The sequence below is a fragment of the Triturus cristatus genome, chromosome 5_1 (assembly GCF_964204655.1).
Source record: "Triturus cristatus chromosome 5_1, aTriCri1.1, whole genome shotgun sequence".
NCBI lineage: Eukaryota > Metazoa > Chordata > Amphibia > Caudata > Salamandridae > Triturus > Triturus cristatus.
In genome coordinates, this window is record NC_140587.1 from 364,368,643 (window position 1) to 364,385,116 (window position 16,474).

General features: G+C 42.0%; 1 protein-coding gene across 2 annotated transcripts in view; it reads right to left on the reverse strand.

Annotated features, from left to right (window-relative positions):
• The window catches only part of LOC146830894 (fibrocystin-L-like), a 1,907,335-nt gene that overhangs the window by 1,203,025 nt on the left and 687,836 nt on the right, over positions 1-16,474 (reverse strand). For both annotated transcript variants that reach the window (XM_085605084.1, XM_085605082.1), the window contains exon 19: positions 8,535-8,692. In XM_085605084.1, the coding sequence (XP_085461210.1) occupies positions 8,535-8,692 (158 nt within the window). The remainder of the gene's footprint in view (positions 1-8,534; positions 8,693-16,474) is intronic.

Genomic DNA, 16,474 nt, shown 5'->3' on the forward strand with positions numbered 1-16,474 from the left:
AAAACATTAAAGCAGAATTGTAACACAATACAATACCGAATATCACATTACAAATGATCTAATTGTAAACCATGAGAACACGATCAGGGAACGGGAAGGAGACATGGAAACATTTGTATAGTGCTTGGTGGTAGTCAGGTTGGTCAGCAAGTTACTGGTACAGCACGGGGTGGATTTGACTTGGGTGGCTTTACCTTCCTATACCAAGTATTTCATTACTCAGAAGGAGTAATGAATGGCGGTGATGCAGCACTAATTACGATTGGTTGTTCATATTTACGACTGGAGTCCATCCGCCATCCTGGTGTAAACCGGGACCGTCGGTCATGCATGCGCCGGTCCCGCACACCGGATCAGGATGCGACTCCCACTGTGGCGGTCGGATCCTGAATCTTAACATTGCGGCGGTTGCTGATGACAGCAGCACCTGCCGCGATGCGAAAATGCCATGTTGTGCATTTTACAGCACTACGTGGCAGGCACCACACGGCGCCTGCCACGCAGTGCCGTGAAATGTAGGGGGGGTATATACACACAAAATCCTTTTAGTCAAAAGGGGAGGGAACAGGAGGCTATGGGGCGGGCAGGGTGAACTAGCCTCCAAATGACATGTATCACACACCAAGAAGCTACCCTGACTTAGTGTCTGATTCTTATTGAAGGGTGAGGCACACTGTGCCGGAAAACTAAGTGGTGTTGGGCATCTCAAAAAAATTTATGGACTGTGTCATGCTTCATCATCGGCATTCCTCGCTCTTTAAAAACCATGGGGCAGATTTACAAGCGCCGTGCGCCACTTTTGCGACACCGTTGCGTCACTTCTGTGAGGCAGCGGTGACGTAAAGCTAGCGCCATGCTGTGGGGATTTACAATATGACACATCTAGGGAGATGCATCACGTTGTAAAGCCCTGCGCCACATGAAACCTGCGTCAGGTTTCATGTGGGCGTACAGGCTCAGGGTGGGCGTTCCGGCGCAGGAACGCCTCAGAAAAGTGCCTGAGTGAAATCTTTAAGTTTTCACTCAGTCACCTTTCCGACCCAGCTGTGTCAAAACCGTGCGCCTGCTTGAAGCAGACGTAAGGTGTGATGCACCATGTGGAAGATAGGTCGGGTTGGCACAGTGCTGGAGTTGTGTCGAGCCCGCAACACAACTCCAGCACTGCACCAACCTTACGCCGGCAGATGCGACATGCATCTGTTTATCCTTGCGCCATGATGCACCGCATTGTAAATGCGACGCATCTGTGGTGGCACAAGGGTAAACTTGCATCATGCATCTTTCCTGGCGCATCCCTGCTGATTTGCAGGGATGCGCCAAGAAACGTAAATCCGTCCCCCAAAGTTTGATAAAGAGCGGGCCTACACCTGGAGACAGGGAGGCACTTCTATAACAAAGTGGTGGCCCGTGCTAAGAAAAGTGAGTGATTTTAAAAACAAATGCAAAATACTGTGTGAAATTTGAATTGCGCAGAACGTGTTCGATATTAAAACTTAACGTGGGGACTAGGGGGTTTAGCAACCCATCCCCATCTGTGTTGCGCTAGACCTTCAAATGGATCCCCCCTGAATCCATGAAGACCGTCACCCATGCACTCATCACCATCAGACTGGACTACGGGAACGCCCTCTACGCTGGAATCAACAAATGTCTACTCCACAAACTCCAGATCGTCCAGAATTCCGCAGCCAGACTCGTCCTCAACATCCTACGACAAAACTACTTCACCCATCACCTATGAGACTTCCACTGGAGCCCCGTCGAAAAAAGAGTGACCTTCAAGCTACTCACACATGCCTACAAAGCCCTCCACAACACAAGACCCCAATACCCCAACAAAAGAATCTCTTTCTACGCTCCCAAGAGAAACCTCCGCTCAGCCGATCTAGCCTCTTCACAGAGCCAGAGCGAGAGGCAGATCCTTCTCCTACATCGCGGCCAAGACCTGGAATGAACTCCCCCTCAGCATCAGGTGAAGCCCCAGACTGCAAACATTCAGGAAGAGCCTCAACACCTGGCTCTTCGAATGACCGGCGCTATACGAAACCTCCCTCCCCTAGTGCCTTGAGACTTTCTCAGGTGAGTAGTGCGCTCTACAAATCCCTGATTGATTGATTCATACTTGCTTCATCAACTTGTTGTGCTCTCAGCTCCTATTAACACTCCATTTCGGGTTTTAATTTTTTCCTTCATGTTCCCGCTGGCTTACATGGTCTTGTTTTTCTCTCCAACTTCAGACCTTGTGTTCCCTAAGTTCCTGCAATTTATGTATTTCGCACACCTGGATTTCTCCTAGCATTGTGCTTTTTCCCCGAGCTTTCAGCTGGTTCTACCCTGTGAGCTCAGTGTGCAGCGACTGGCGTCAGTCTTTATTGCTGAGGCTCCAGGTGAATCAATGCTCTTTAGTTATTCTGCTTTCAGGCTTGGTTGCAAATCCTTTGTCTCTTGGTTTTCCTCATTACTTGTTCCTCTCTTTCTATTTTGTTCATTTGGCTTATCTGCCACTTATTGTTATAGCTTCTCTATTGCTTAGTATGCCATTGTTTTTACTTCTGCTTGCACACTCCCTGTCCTGCCCTGGTTATTGTACAGATTCCCAGGCATGGGCTTTGATTCTATTATCCCTTGTCCTTTGTGGATTGTTCCAATACTGTTCTTGTTAATTTGTGGCTTTCCTTTCCTAAATATCAGTAAATGTTCTATATCTGCAGACTTTTTGTCCTGTCCTGTTTCTGTTCTTAGAATTCAGGCCTGCTTTTCCCTGAGCACATTATTGTAGTCAGTCTCTACGGTGCCACATCTCTTACCCTATCTCTGTACCCTGATTAGTAATAAACTTTAGTAATCCCTGGAAGTCCCTAGTAAATGGTACCCCAGTACCTTGGACATTGGAGCTGAAGAGGGTCCTCTCCGGCTGTAGCATGAATTGTGCCACACTGGGAACCCCTCACCAAGGCCATGTTGACTGTCATTGCAGGCTGCATGCCTAGGTGCAGTGAAATCCAAAGAGTTGACATGAAACACAACCCTGCGTGCCATGCCTCACAGCACTGCTTGAGGTATAGGTAAGGCACCCCTCTGGCAGGCCTTAATAGCCCTAAGGCTGGTTGCACTATACCTCATGTGTGGACACATCTGCATGAGCAGATGTGTTTAACAATACCCAGTAAATTCTGGGATATTGTAAGTGCACATGGAAGCGATAAAGAGAACATGCGATGGATACTCATCATCACGAGTTTCCTAGCTCCATGATGGCTTCATTGTACCAAAAGGTGTTTGGTACCAAACATCTCATCTTAATAAATCCTCACTGATCCCAGTGATGGATATATTAATAAATTCAAACAGGAGGCCCTTTTAGAGGGTCCCATGAAACATACCAAGCACTGGTGTGGTCTCTGACTAGTCCTAGCCAGCCTGCCACAATCAGACATGTTTCTGGACCCATGGGGTGAGGGCCAGCATTCTCTGGATCCAGGAACAAACCCTGCTCTGGGCTCTGGGCCGAGGTGGTCACAGCGTCCCCCTTACAGGAGCTGCCTCACACAAGCAGGAAGCTTCAAAGGCCATGCTGCCTTTGAACTCTGCCCCAGGTCATCTGCTATTAGAAGCAGATGGACACTCCCAGCCCTGCTCCACTTTTGGGAAGCACTGGCGGGAAATTTAGGTAAATTAGGAGGTGTGCTCACCTTCAACCTACACCACCCCTCAGGTGGGACAGGCGAGGTGGAACCTACTTTTCACTCTCTGCCATCTTGAGGATGGGGAAAGTAGCCTATTAGAAGTCAGGGATATGCCCCCTTTCCACATGCGGTGAGCATATAGAGGGTGTAGACACCCTACAGGTAAGCAGCCCATTGGCTACTACCTGTCACTCCCTCTAATGTCCTTAAATTGAGTATTTACGTGGCTTCCGTAGACCTTGACTTCAGATTCGATGGGCCAAAAAAAGACAAGGAAGAAGACGTGCTGCTGACCCGAGAACTGAGCCCTGCTGCAGAAGTAACTGGTGCCAAATCCTGTCTGTTGCTAAAGGACTCATTAATTGTGATCTGCCTTCTCAGCCTGAACCAAGCAAGGCCTCCAGCCGTCAACTAATCACCAAGAACCTTCCTTTGGACTAAATGTGCTTTTCGAAGGCACACTGCTGGTAAACACCGCCACATGTTGAGGACCGGCATGGATCGTGTCGAGGCGACTCACCACAACAATGCAAGTTGCAGCATCCAAGCGAGTCCGGTAACTGACTACCTTCAGCGAATCCGCCAGCAAGAGGGCTCCTCACAGCACCTGTTATCAATGCTGGAAACAGCCTCGCTACTGTGAGCCTGCACCCATTTTTTGGTGGCGGCGACTGCCCCAAAGCAGCAACTTGGGCACGACTGCCCCAACCACAATGGCCTGTCCCCCACTGCACCTGTAGCTGACAGTTGTCAGTGATGAACCTTTCTGCATTCCTCGAACTCCAGTACCTCTGATCCAGGTAACACTGAACTGCCTACTGTACCCAAGCCCTGGAACCTTCAAAACTCTTACACCTCCTGAGTAGATCACCCGAAACTCCAAGGCGGAGCGTTGCTTCCATTTGACGTCGATGGTAACTGTGTTTGTGGTACTCTGCTATCTAACCCTATGCCTTCTTTTTATTGACCGCATTGGTAAATGTTTTGATGTTGTTTCGCAACGATTTCATTCTATGCTAACCATTGCTTCGCTCCAATGACTGTGACAACCCCGGTGTGACTGTCTCTGTACTTGACAGTGTTTAACACTGTTCGCTTAAACACTGTAATGCATCCGTGGATCAGACTGTCTTTGATTACAAATTGATATACAAACTATTTTAATCACTGGTGAATGAAGTTCTTAGTTCTTACAAATATATGTAAAAATACTTGTGATTGTTAAACAATTGGTCTCGAGTTTATTCTTGAGTGTGTGCCTCATTTCTTGCCTATGTGTGTATCAAAAAATGCTTGGCAGGACCTCCTGATAAGCCTAACTGCTCAGCCACACTACCACACAAATAGTGCATTAGTATTATCTATTTTTACCTCTGCACACCCATTGGGGGTCCTCTGGACTCACTGCACAGGGTACTTCAGTTTAGTACCATGTATAGAGACCCAGCTTCCTACAGACATGCAAAAAAGTTATTCTCAATGCAGACTTGTCTACAGTCTGATTCAAGAGGCCACCATGCAACAGTCAACTGCACTAGTTTAAGTAGTGGATACCGTAATGCTTCAATCCTGTACAATCCAAGTTAATGATATCGATCAATGGTAAGACCATATTTTAGAACTGGGACATAATCGAAAGAAGGGATAGGCACATGAACAGAGACTTCCTGCAGAGCCTCTGCTTAACGAAAAATAAACAGACAACCATTGAATCGGCAGAGAAAAATCAAAGTTTAAACTCTTCAAACATTAAGCGTTCTGAGGAAATTAAGGTCACAGAGGCGAGCCAATTATCCATGCAGCAGATCTGTTATTACGTTAAATGTTATAATGATTTATGCTTGTTTTATATTACTATTATCAAAATATGATATCATTTAGCTCATAGCCAATATGTATACACATGTTTACACAGGTTTCCTAAAACCAACTCACGTCTGACTCATTCAGCCTCCTTGTCATTTTTGGGGCGTGTAAGCGAAGATGACTATCTCAGCACCTGAGATTTTACATCATTGGTGTGTTTTCATAGTTATTTTTATTTTCCTGCTGAGAAAGCTGAGCACCTGCTAACTCACTCTGTCGAAGTTTACGTTTCTGTCAGTTGAAGGTCTCCTACCGTTTGCTTATGTGAGGAAAATACATCGAAGTGGGGAGATTTTGAGAAGTCTTAACATTAGAATCGCAATTGCTTTAGAGATGTAAAACGTTGTCTCCCAGTACAACAATAATTTTTGCTTATTTTTGCATAATGAACATATTTTAGACTTGATATTGGGTTGGAATTGCCATTTTCCTTCACTGGTGCAAGACTAATCTTTTATGTATGTAAAGAGATTGGTTATGCCTATGACTAGAGGAGTAAACTTCCACTTATGTATTGCCAGTAATTCTAATAGCATGATTTCTAACAATATGAAATCTTGTCACTTGAGTCAGAGGGTCCTACCATTGCTTGATGCAATGCTAAGAGAGGAAACTGTGCCTAACAAAGACGTGACATCTTTAAGAATAATTAGGATGCAGTCTAAGAAAGCAACAGGAAATGCAGCAATTTTTAATTCTAGAAGAGGCCACCCGCAGAGAACCCTGCTTGCGGTGAAAGCCAACTCCTTGTTGGTGTTCAAAATCCATAAATTGCGGTTTTGTTTCACAGTCTTTCATCTGAGCTGTACGTTTATTACCTTTGATCACGTACAGACTTGTGGATAAATCACATCTAAGAAAATAGTTCTAGTCATTTGTCCCTCTTGTGTCTGGTATGTATCCTATCTGTTTTTAATGAATTGGGTCGCCAAGGACCTTAATACCAAAGTATATAACCTGGTCTTTGGGTTACAACCAAAAATATGGAAGGTCCTGTGTGTCATTGATAATTTACTTGTGAAAAATGTAATTATTAGCTGGGGTGGATGGTAGTACTTCACAATTAACAATGGCGCTATTAAGGTTAGTTCCAATAAAGGTTTCAGGAATTTAAACCTGAGCTCAAACTGTGGTAGCCATGGCATGGAGCAGACAGGCTACTAAAAATATGAAAAGTATTTACAAGTACCAAAACAAGCAAAAACACAAGACAATAAAAATCCTGCACCAATTTATAAACATATAGAATTATTTAACTAATACAACTACAAAAATCCAATAAGGAGACCTCGAGATATGGTTTGGTTTCATTTTTAAATGAAAACATCACTAAAAATCGTAAAGCGCTGACCACGGTAATCAGCTTGCACATGACCAGTACCAAGGCATGAATTAAGGTTAGATGCGGTGAAGCACTTATTGGATACAGGGACCAGGTTTGTCCTGACGATAAAGGACATTCAAACAGTTGACACTGATGAACAATCCCACACTCAGTCAAACCATTCATAGTTGTGGCAACAGTTTTAGGGGGATACTTGGGTCATATTTACAATGAGTGGTGGAGGGTGGCGTTAGCCTCCTTGGCTTAATGCCCCGCTCCACCACTTCAGAAATGGAGGGCTGCACCATATTACCAACAATATGGTGCAGCCCTGCGTTTCTCCCTGCCCTGGCGCTAAACTTAGCAGCCTAGCACCACCTTAGGGCAAGGGTGTCTGCCATGAGGGGAAGATTGTTGATGTGCAGGAAAGTTTCCCTTCCTGCACATAAACAATCTATAAATGGTGTTGTGTAACTTGCATGTGTGCTGCTTAAAGGAGCACACATAGAAGTTGCAAAATGTCATTTTATTTTAATTGTTTATGTGCAAGAAGGGGTATACTTCCTGCACATTAACAATCAATGGCCTTTTGCTGTTTCTATGTTTGCTGCACGATGCAGCACACATGGAAACAGCAAAAACTAGGAGAAATAAAGCATTTCTCCTCGTTTCACCTGGTTAAGACCAGGTTTTCCCTGGTCTTAATTTTGGCGCTGCATCCTATTTACGACACCCTTGTAAATAGGGGGCAATATCAAAATAAATGCGTGTTGAGGTTGAACGCCCACCGCAACACCCATTGCCCTCCCCATTCACACTAAGTACAGCATGAAAGGGGGCCTAATTTACAAGCTTATTTACAAGGCAGCTGCCTTGTAAATAACTCGAAGCCCCTATCACCACCACAGTGTCACTTTTAGTGACTTTGTGGTGGCGATAGGGTCTTATAAATAGGCCTCTTAGTATGAACACCTATTCTAAAGGTGGTAGTGTTTCGTCCTCCACTTCTCAAGAAAAAGCAGCCCATCACTAGAAGGTGTATGTAGATATTGTTTTTGTTTTGGCCTCCAACCAAAAAGAATCAGTTGGAACGGTAGAGCTCAAACAACAATGTTTTCTCATTCTGTTGTTTCATAAGCATCACTTTTAATGATAGAGACTGTCACAAAGTGAATTGAAGTGAAAGCGCACAACTAAATCTAGACTGCTACTTTCTTTTCTGCTACGTATAGTACAGTGAGTTTTGTACAAGTATTTTGCACATTATATCACAATATTCAACAAAATGGTGCATGGCAAACTTACTTATATTATTTGATACACAAAGTATGAACACAGTCTTTCCAACACTGAAAACCTATTTTTGGAGGATAAAACCTAAAAACTGCAAAAGCACATAATGCACCTGACTGCTTGCCCACTTCTTAATGTGAATAATATTTAATATTAGTGCATTGTTCCCAATTCTGGGGTGTGCAAATCACAATGGAGTGTAAACTGCACACCTGGCAAATAGCAATACCTGTTCAATTGACATTTACTGGAAGTGCGATTTGTGCTTAGTGGCTTCTCAATTTGCAGGCCTTTTGCAGTTGGGCCGTTATTGGTATTACAAGCACATCTATTTTGCCTAAAGAAAGTTCATGTAAATCACAAACCTCGGCTGTTGACGCCTGTGCTGCTATAGGTTGAGAGGTTATGCCATCCCACATCAAGGTAAAGTCCTGCATGCTGGGGGTTCCCTTTGTTTGCTCAACAATGTCAATTGTCATGTTAATTCCCTCAGCAACCTCATAGTTGAGCAAATTAAAATCACCTGAAAAGAGAACTTACAGTGGTCAGAAAAATGTATACAATTTTTTAATAATCATATAGTAATTTTACGGTTGTGTCTTGTTTGAATAGTACTTGACTAATGCTATAAAACTAAAATACCATAGAACATATTAGGTTTAATTACAGTGCTGTTCAATGACTCCTATAAAAAAGAAAATATTTACCAAACATATTTCTGCCCAGCTGATGATCATGTACCTCATCACCACCTCTCTATGCAGTTGAATCATCCCAAGGTCCTTTATCATACAAGGATCACACCGGTCGTAAAGAAAATGACTAGCAGACTACATACCCATCTCTGGCTTTTTTGTGTCAAAAAGACCTTGAAAAGCTTTTCAACAGCCTACCATCTTCCCACCTGGAGTTAACAGCCTTCTAAGTGACTTATGTTAGTGATGGTACTTCTGGTTGGCTAGGGTATGCACCTTAGCCAGGCACAATCCACTGATCTAGTCATGGTAAGGGAGGTACACACCCAAGATAACCCTTGCTCACGTCCTTGGTAACTTGGCAGAGAAGTTAGGCTTAGCCCAGAGGCAATATGTAGAGCATTTACGTAACACACACACACCAGTGAAACACCAGGCACACCACTAAAGAGACACCACACAAGGTTATTATACAAATATCCCTTGTATTATGAAACACATTAGATCACAATCACATAAATCATGTTGCCAACTAGGCAATTGTCATACCATCACATGTAGTGCACTGAAGTAAATACTCATAACTGGCACATGTCATATATCACTTTGTGAAGAGGCCAATTACATTAAGTAACCATTACTTTATATACCATGCAGTTTCTGAGACTGGTACTTGTCATCCTATCATTGTCAGGTGTAACTGGCATAACTCCTAACATTGGGGCATTCACCTGCAGTTAGGTTCCCATAAATCACCACATATATTTGTTCCCAGATCACCAAATCCACATCATCTTCATGGCTCCGGTTTGCCCCTCCTCCGAGCACACACATCCAGAAAATATGCAAATGGGACTTGCAGGGGAGAAAAGTGGCAGGGTTACCATGCTGTTCATCCGCTTCATGGCTCCAGTTTCCCCCTCCTCTGAGCACACCAATCCAGTGTTCACTGAGCTTGGCAAGCTATTGGTCCACCTCCCAGCCACTCTCAATGAGCAGCTGACCGGGACTGAACACAATGGCCTCGGTGGAATCCCTGAGAGGGGGAGGGGCAGAGCACAACTTCCGTGCTGGGAGCCCTTGCAGGGTCTCCGAGGTGCGAGGTGCCACTCTTCCCAGCGTTTACAGCCCATCTGCCCTGGCCAGCATGTGCAACGGAGTGAGGCTCCTGCTTCTGTGGTGGGATCTATAATGTGTTGTGAGTGGGAGATCGTGGAATGTGAAGTGTGGGACTAGCGGCAGTTGCTGTCGGGAGTTGAAGGATACTAGCCAGTATAAAGTCATTGGCAAACATACCTTGTTGTCTTCTCTTCAGTAGCAACTAATTGTATGATACCTTCAGCTTCCCCTTCTGTGGAGTATTTGGAGCCGCGCCACGCTAATCGCCCTGTACTGCTTTGGATTAGGATTTTCACGCAGTCTGGAGGATTTTCCGCTGCCTGATTCACGGAGCATCTTGATCGGCATGAGGGGTCGGAGCACCGTGTCTCTCCTGGACCCGACTGCTGTTGGGGGCTTTGGCCGGTGTTGTATTTGGCCCACGCGTGAGTGGTGCCTCTGTGGCTGTTTGCCGTTCTTGAGAAGTTGTGGTGGCACGTGCAGTTACTGACTATTGCCTAGACATGGACCGCTGTCGTCACAAGTCGTGGGACGAATTCCTCTACCTCCAGAGCCTGCGTCCACGTCAGACGCGTGCGTACATGTCAGAAGTCTGAAGTACCAATGGCAATCATGGATTGGGCCATGACAGAGCGAAGTGCTAACTCCGGTTCAACGTTGCACACTCAGTGATGCGCACACTACATTTACTTAATTCGTAATTTAATCTGGTCAACGTTGCTCATTGTGTGATGCGCACACCACAAGTACATCATCTAAAGTTGTGCGTCATCAGTATTGTATTTATGCACTCTGTGATGCGCACACCTGACTGGTAATTTTTCTTTCTTCTTTAATCATGCATGCTACCTTACACCCATAATTACCAAGCAGTGCATCAGTGCATCCGGTGATACACACACCCTTTTTCTGATATTAACATATTGAAGAAAACTTTATTTTTACAGGGAGGAACATTTCCTTTTCCTCAATTTCAGTATGTGCACATTTGGGTTATGATGTGTTCATGACTGGTGTTTCACTGTCATAAGCTAATTTGTCATTCTTATGCTGTATTGTTAAATTTGTCATTTTATGCTGAATTATTAAATTTGTCCTGGTAAAGCCATTTTGATGTAGTAAGGTAGTATATAATATATTACCTTTATTTCAGTAAGGTGTATAATATTTTGCTTGTATTACAGTAATGTGTCTTTAAAGAGTATTTGTTGTATTTCAATTTCATTGACATCACTATGTTCCAGAATGTTAACTGTGGAATTCAGATGTCTCTTGGATCTTGCTGTGATCAGTCGTAGGTATTACTCGTGGAATAAACTACAGATTACAACCTTTACCAGTTCCTTTGAATTAATTGGATTTGCTTGGCAGAGCATCCTATTACATATTTTTGGCGACGTTTGGATTTTGGATCTCCGAAAACTACGTGTTTTATATGGATTGTATTGCTACCCACCAACCCTTTGAAGACTGTCAGCATATTTGGAACTGATTGTATGAAATATTTTTTCATATTCAAAGAAGATTTGTGAGTACTGTTTATTATTCTCTTGCACATGATTTCCCGCTTGCGTTAATATTCTCAAAACAAAGAAAATCTTCTTACCATTTCATTTTGTTGTGAGCTGCTTTCATTTGAAATGCGCAATCATCCCAGCGCTCGCTGAGCAGCGCGTTCATTCCCTACTTCAATTCCTGACTCGTGCGGATGACATCAAATGTTTGAAATACCTGACCATACGCGATGATGTCAGCACATTTCAGCGGCCATTTTTGAACTTTGGGAAGACTCTTATTCACCTTAATAGCGTCTATGCACAACGAAGAAACACAATTCATGTGCTATGGAGAAACACTACTAATTTTATTCTCATTGAGCTCTTTAACCGGTTTATTGAAATATCGGTTGAAATAAAAGAAACATTGCTTTATTAACATTTTGGAGACTTTATTAAGCAATATATATATATATATATATTCACTGAAAAAACCATAGGTTTCACACACGTTATAGTTACGAATTAGCATTTAAAAAACCTTGAAAATTCACTTAAAAAACCATAGGTTTCACACATGTTATAGTTAACTGGACATTTCACTTGTAAAAAACCAATGAAATTCCCCGGTTATAGTTAGTTCTGGCAACTATAACTCACGCGACCGCAATCCTCTGCCGATGACGTCAGATATTACATCACTGTATTTAGACACTTATTTCCCCATGTCTTCTTCCATTAATCTTTAGCTATACATATATTACAAATATTTATTTTTCAGAAAGACACATATGTCATCAGTGATGTAATATCTGACGTCATCAGCAGAGGATTGCGGTCGCGTGAGTTATAGTTGCCAGCACTAACTATAACGGGGGAATTACATTGGTTTTTTACGAGTGAAATGTCCAGTTAACTATCACATGTGTGAAACCTATGGTTTTTTAAGTGAATTTGCAAGGTTTTTTAAATGCTAATTCGTAACTATAACGTGTGTGAAACCTATGTTTTTTTCAGTGAATTTCAAAGGTTTTTTAAATGCAAATTTATGTATGTATTTTTTTTAATGGAATTTTCAGATTGCGCGCACCGTGCGCGCACAGTGCGCGAACTTCACAGAATTTTTTCAGTTTTTTACCGTGCGCGCACTCCGCGATTTTTCGAAAAAAAAATTAAATCTTTTTTTGGCCCTTGGGGGTCCTTCTGGGACCCCCTGACAAAGGCTAGGGGTCAGGACTGTCCACCCTGCCCCCTTTTCACGTTCTCCACCTTTGTTTTTCACCCCCTCAGACTGCGAGAGACAAAATGGCGGCCGACACTTCCTGGTTTCGACCGATTCGAATGTTTACTAAGATCTAACAACCAATCAGAATTGCGCTCGCGCACGGCAGGGTGCGCGCAGAGTGCGCGCACGGTGCGCGCGTATAGATATTGATATGGTTTTAAATGCTATTTTCTCAGGAAATACTGAACAGATTTACACCAGACCTGCAAAAGGCACTTCCTTGACCTTATGACTACCTCTCTGCCAAATTTCACGTAATTCTGTTCAGCCGTTCGGGCTGTAGCTGCGACTAAGGGTCCTATGGAAAAATGCATGGGGAAAACGCGTTTTGGGACCCCCCTTTTTCTCGGCCACCGCTTGATGAATCACCCCGAGACTTTTAGGGTACGAGCGGAGCGCCCCACCTATTTTGAAAATTTCGCGAGGATTCGTCAATCGGCGCCAAAGTTATTCCAAATAGAATTTTCAGATTTCCTATGGAAAATAGGTTGTAACTTTAACTATCTACTGGCGACCGCCAGTAGATAATATATATATATATAAAAAAAAAAACAACAAAAACATTTTATTTTTTTTAAAGTAAATGTCGGTATTTAAAGATGGCTAATTCCAAAAACAGTATTTTAACTCCACCATGTTTTTGAAAGTTCCAGGCAAGCCACCTACACCCTGGCGTAAGTGGTTAAGAGTTTTCACAACGTATTTGGAAGCCATAGATGCCTTGGATTATTCTCCTTCTAGAAAGAGAGCAATCTTATTTAATCACCTTGGAGATGCCGGACAACTTTTTGACAGTTTACCAGTTGTACAAAGTTCATCTTCAGATGATTCATGGAATGTTTTTACTGAAGCTTTGGCTCATCTTCGGAAAGAATTTAAAGATGAACCATCTATAATGGTTGAGCGTCATGTCTTCGTGAAACGCAAACAATTGCCAGATGAATCAATTGAGGATTACCTAGCCACACTAAGAGTCCTAGCTTCAAAATGTGAATATGGTTCTTATCTTGACACTGCACTTCGTGATCAGTTGGTATTCAATTGTTACAACAAAAAGATTCAGGAACGCATTTTGACTTGCAAAAACCCTACGCTAGATGAAGTTATGGTCATTACAAGAAGTATAGAATGTCACCTCATCAAAAATTATAGCAGAATCTTCAACAACGAATGCTATCACTAATGTTATGTCTCTTTCTATGAATGACACTAATTAGTGTAATATTAGTGCTGTCAATACTCGCTTTAAGGATAAGAAATTTGTTGATCGAAAACCTAATATTTTTTGTTACAGGTGTGGCTCAAAATTTCATGTTGGTAATAATCCTAATTGCCCAGCTCAAGGAAAAAGATGTAACAATTGTAAAAAGATTGGTCATTTTTTCACAGTTTGCAAGGTACCTAAAGATGAAAGTAAGGTTAATTTTGTTTATACTGAAGATGAAATTTGCGAAGCTCTCAATGTAGCTACTTTATCTATTGAAATCAATTCTCTTGATGGTAACACTGTTAAAGGACCTAATTGTAGTGTACTAATTAGTCCTGTTGCTATTGACGTTATAGCTGATTCTGGTTCACCAATTACCATCTTGGATGAGAAAACTTTTCACAATTTATGGCCTAACACAAAGTTATTGTCTACAGATGTTAATCCTAAAGCATTTGGTGGTTATGATATCATTATGCTTGGATATTTTAACGATGTTATTGGTTTCAAGAATAGAATTATTCACACTAAAATGTATGTAGCTGTAAATGGCAGAGACATTTTAGGGTGGCGTGACCAAGCTAGTTTAGGCATACTACTCAAACCAGGGCATCCAGAACCTGTTGTTTTAGGTGATTTTCCTGTTCTGACTATTTCTGATAGCATGCCACAAGATTCTACTCTAAACATGTTGTTTAATGAGTACAAAAGTGTGTTCAGTAATGATGTGGGGGTGGTTCAACATTTTTAACACACAATTAAGTTGAAAGATAAAGTAACTCCTGTTGTCCAAAAAGTACGTCCTGTACCTCTTTCAGTTAGAGATGATCTTAAAAAACATCTGGACACATTGTGTTCTCAGGGTATAATATGTCCTGTTGAGTCTTCTGAATGGGTTTCGGCTGCCGTAATAGCTCGAAAACATTCTGGTGATATTCGTCTATGCGCAGACTTAAGAATTCTTAATCGTAACATTATTGTTGATGCCCATCCACTTCCAAAAATCCATGATATGTTAGCGAAATTAGGCAGTAGCAAATTCTTTTCCACAATTGATCTGCATTCGGCATATCATCAGATTCCTTTATCAACCGAATCTCAACCACTCACTACATTTGTTACTCCATTTGGAGTCTACATGTATAAAAGACTCCCTTTTGGATTAGCATCTGCTGCTAGTATATTTCAAAGACTAATGGACAAAATGTTTAATGACTGTCCCGGCTTTCAGGCCTTTCAAGATGATATTCTTGTTCATTCAGAGAGTATAGAACAACATTACATCTTTTAAAAAATGTTTTGAATATTTTACAAACATATGGCATGACAGTCAACATAAAAGAATGTAAATTTCTTTCTCAAGATGTAGATTATTTAGGTCATAATCTATCAGCATCAGGTATTAAGCCTAAAACTGCTCTACTGGATGCTATTAAATGCGCTCCATCTCCTTACTGACAAAGATTCCTTAAGAGCATTTCTTGGATTGAGCGAGTATTATGCTCGATTTGTTCAAGGGTATGCTCTTGTTGTACAACCCCTTAGAAACCTATTAAAAAACATGCTAAATTTGAATGGTCAATGGAAACTCAAAATGCTTTCATGTCGGTAAAGGATTTAATTGTTAATGCTCCTGCCATCAAACCTTTTACTTATGGGGTTCAGAGCATCATTACAGTAGATGCAAGTGCAAAAGTTCTTGGTGCCGTTCTGAGTCAGATTGTAAATGGACAAGAAGGCACTATTGCATTTGCTTCTCGCACTTTAAATTCAGCTGAACTCAATTATAGCTCAATAGAGCGTGTGGCTTTAGCGTGTACTTGGTCTGTGGAAAAATTTAAAACTTAAATTTGGGGGACACATTTTTTGTTGTACACTGATCATAAACCATTAATTTACATGCTGGGTGATAGCTGCTCTAATAGAGCATCTTCACGTTTAATTAGACTCTTAGCAAGACTTCAGGAATTTAATTTCGACATCAAGTATAACCCAGGTGGGAAAAATGTACGTGCCAACTGTCTTTTATGGATTCCACTTTCACATATGCAAGAATCTTTCAAATCGGAGGATGATTTTGAGTGTGTGTATTCCATTGAAGATGTCATACAAAACTATAAAATCACTCTTTGATTGGATTCGCAATTTTGTAGAGGATGACTGTTTACATAATGAAAAAAAATATTTAATTAATGGTTGGCTATCTGATAGAAATTTATCTATGGAAGATAAAACATTTGCTCAAATTGCTGCTGAATTATCGTTCTCTAATGATATTTTGCTTCGTCAGGACAAATTTCTTCCACCAAGAGGCATTAGGGACACGATTATTATATTAGCTCATGGAGGACATCCTGGCACCACCGCTACTATCAATAAAATCAAACAAACTTGTTGGTGGCCTGGGATTGACAATCAAGTTAGAACACATGTTGACAAGAGTCCCCAATGTCTTTGCTCTGATAAGCATTGGAAAGCTTCCAACTCTCCTCTTTGTCCTGTT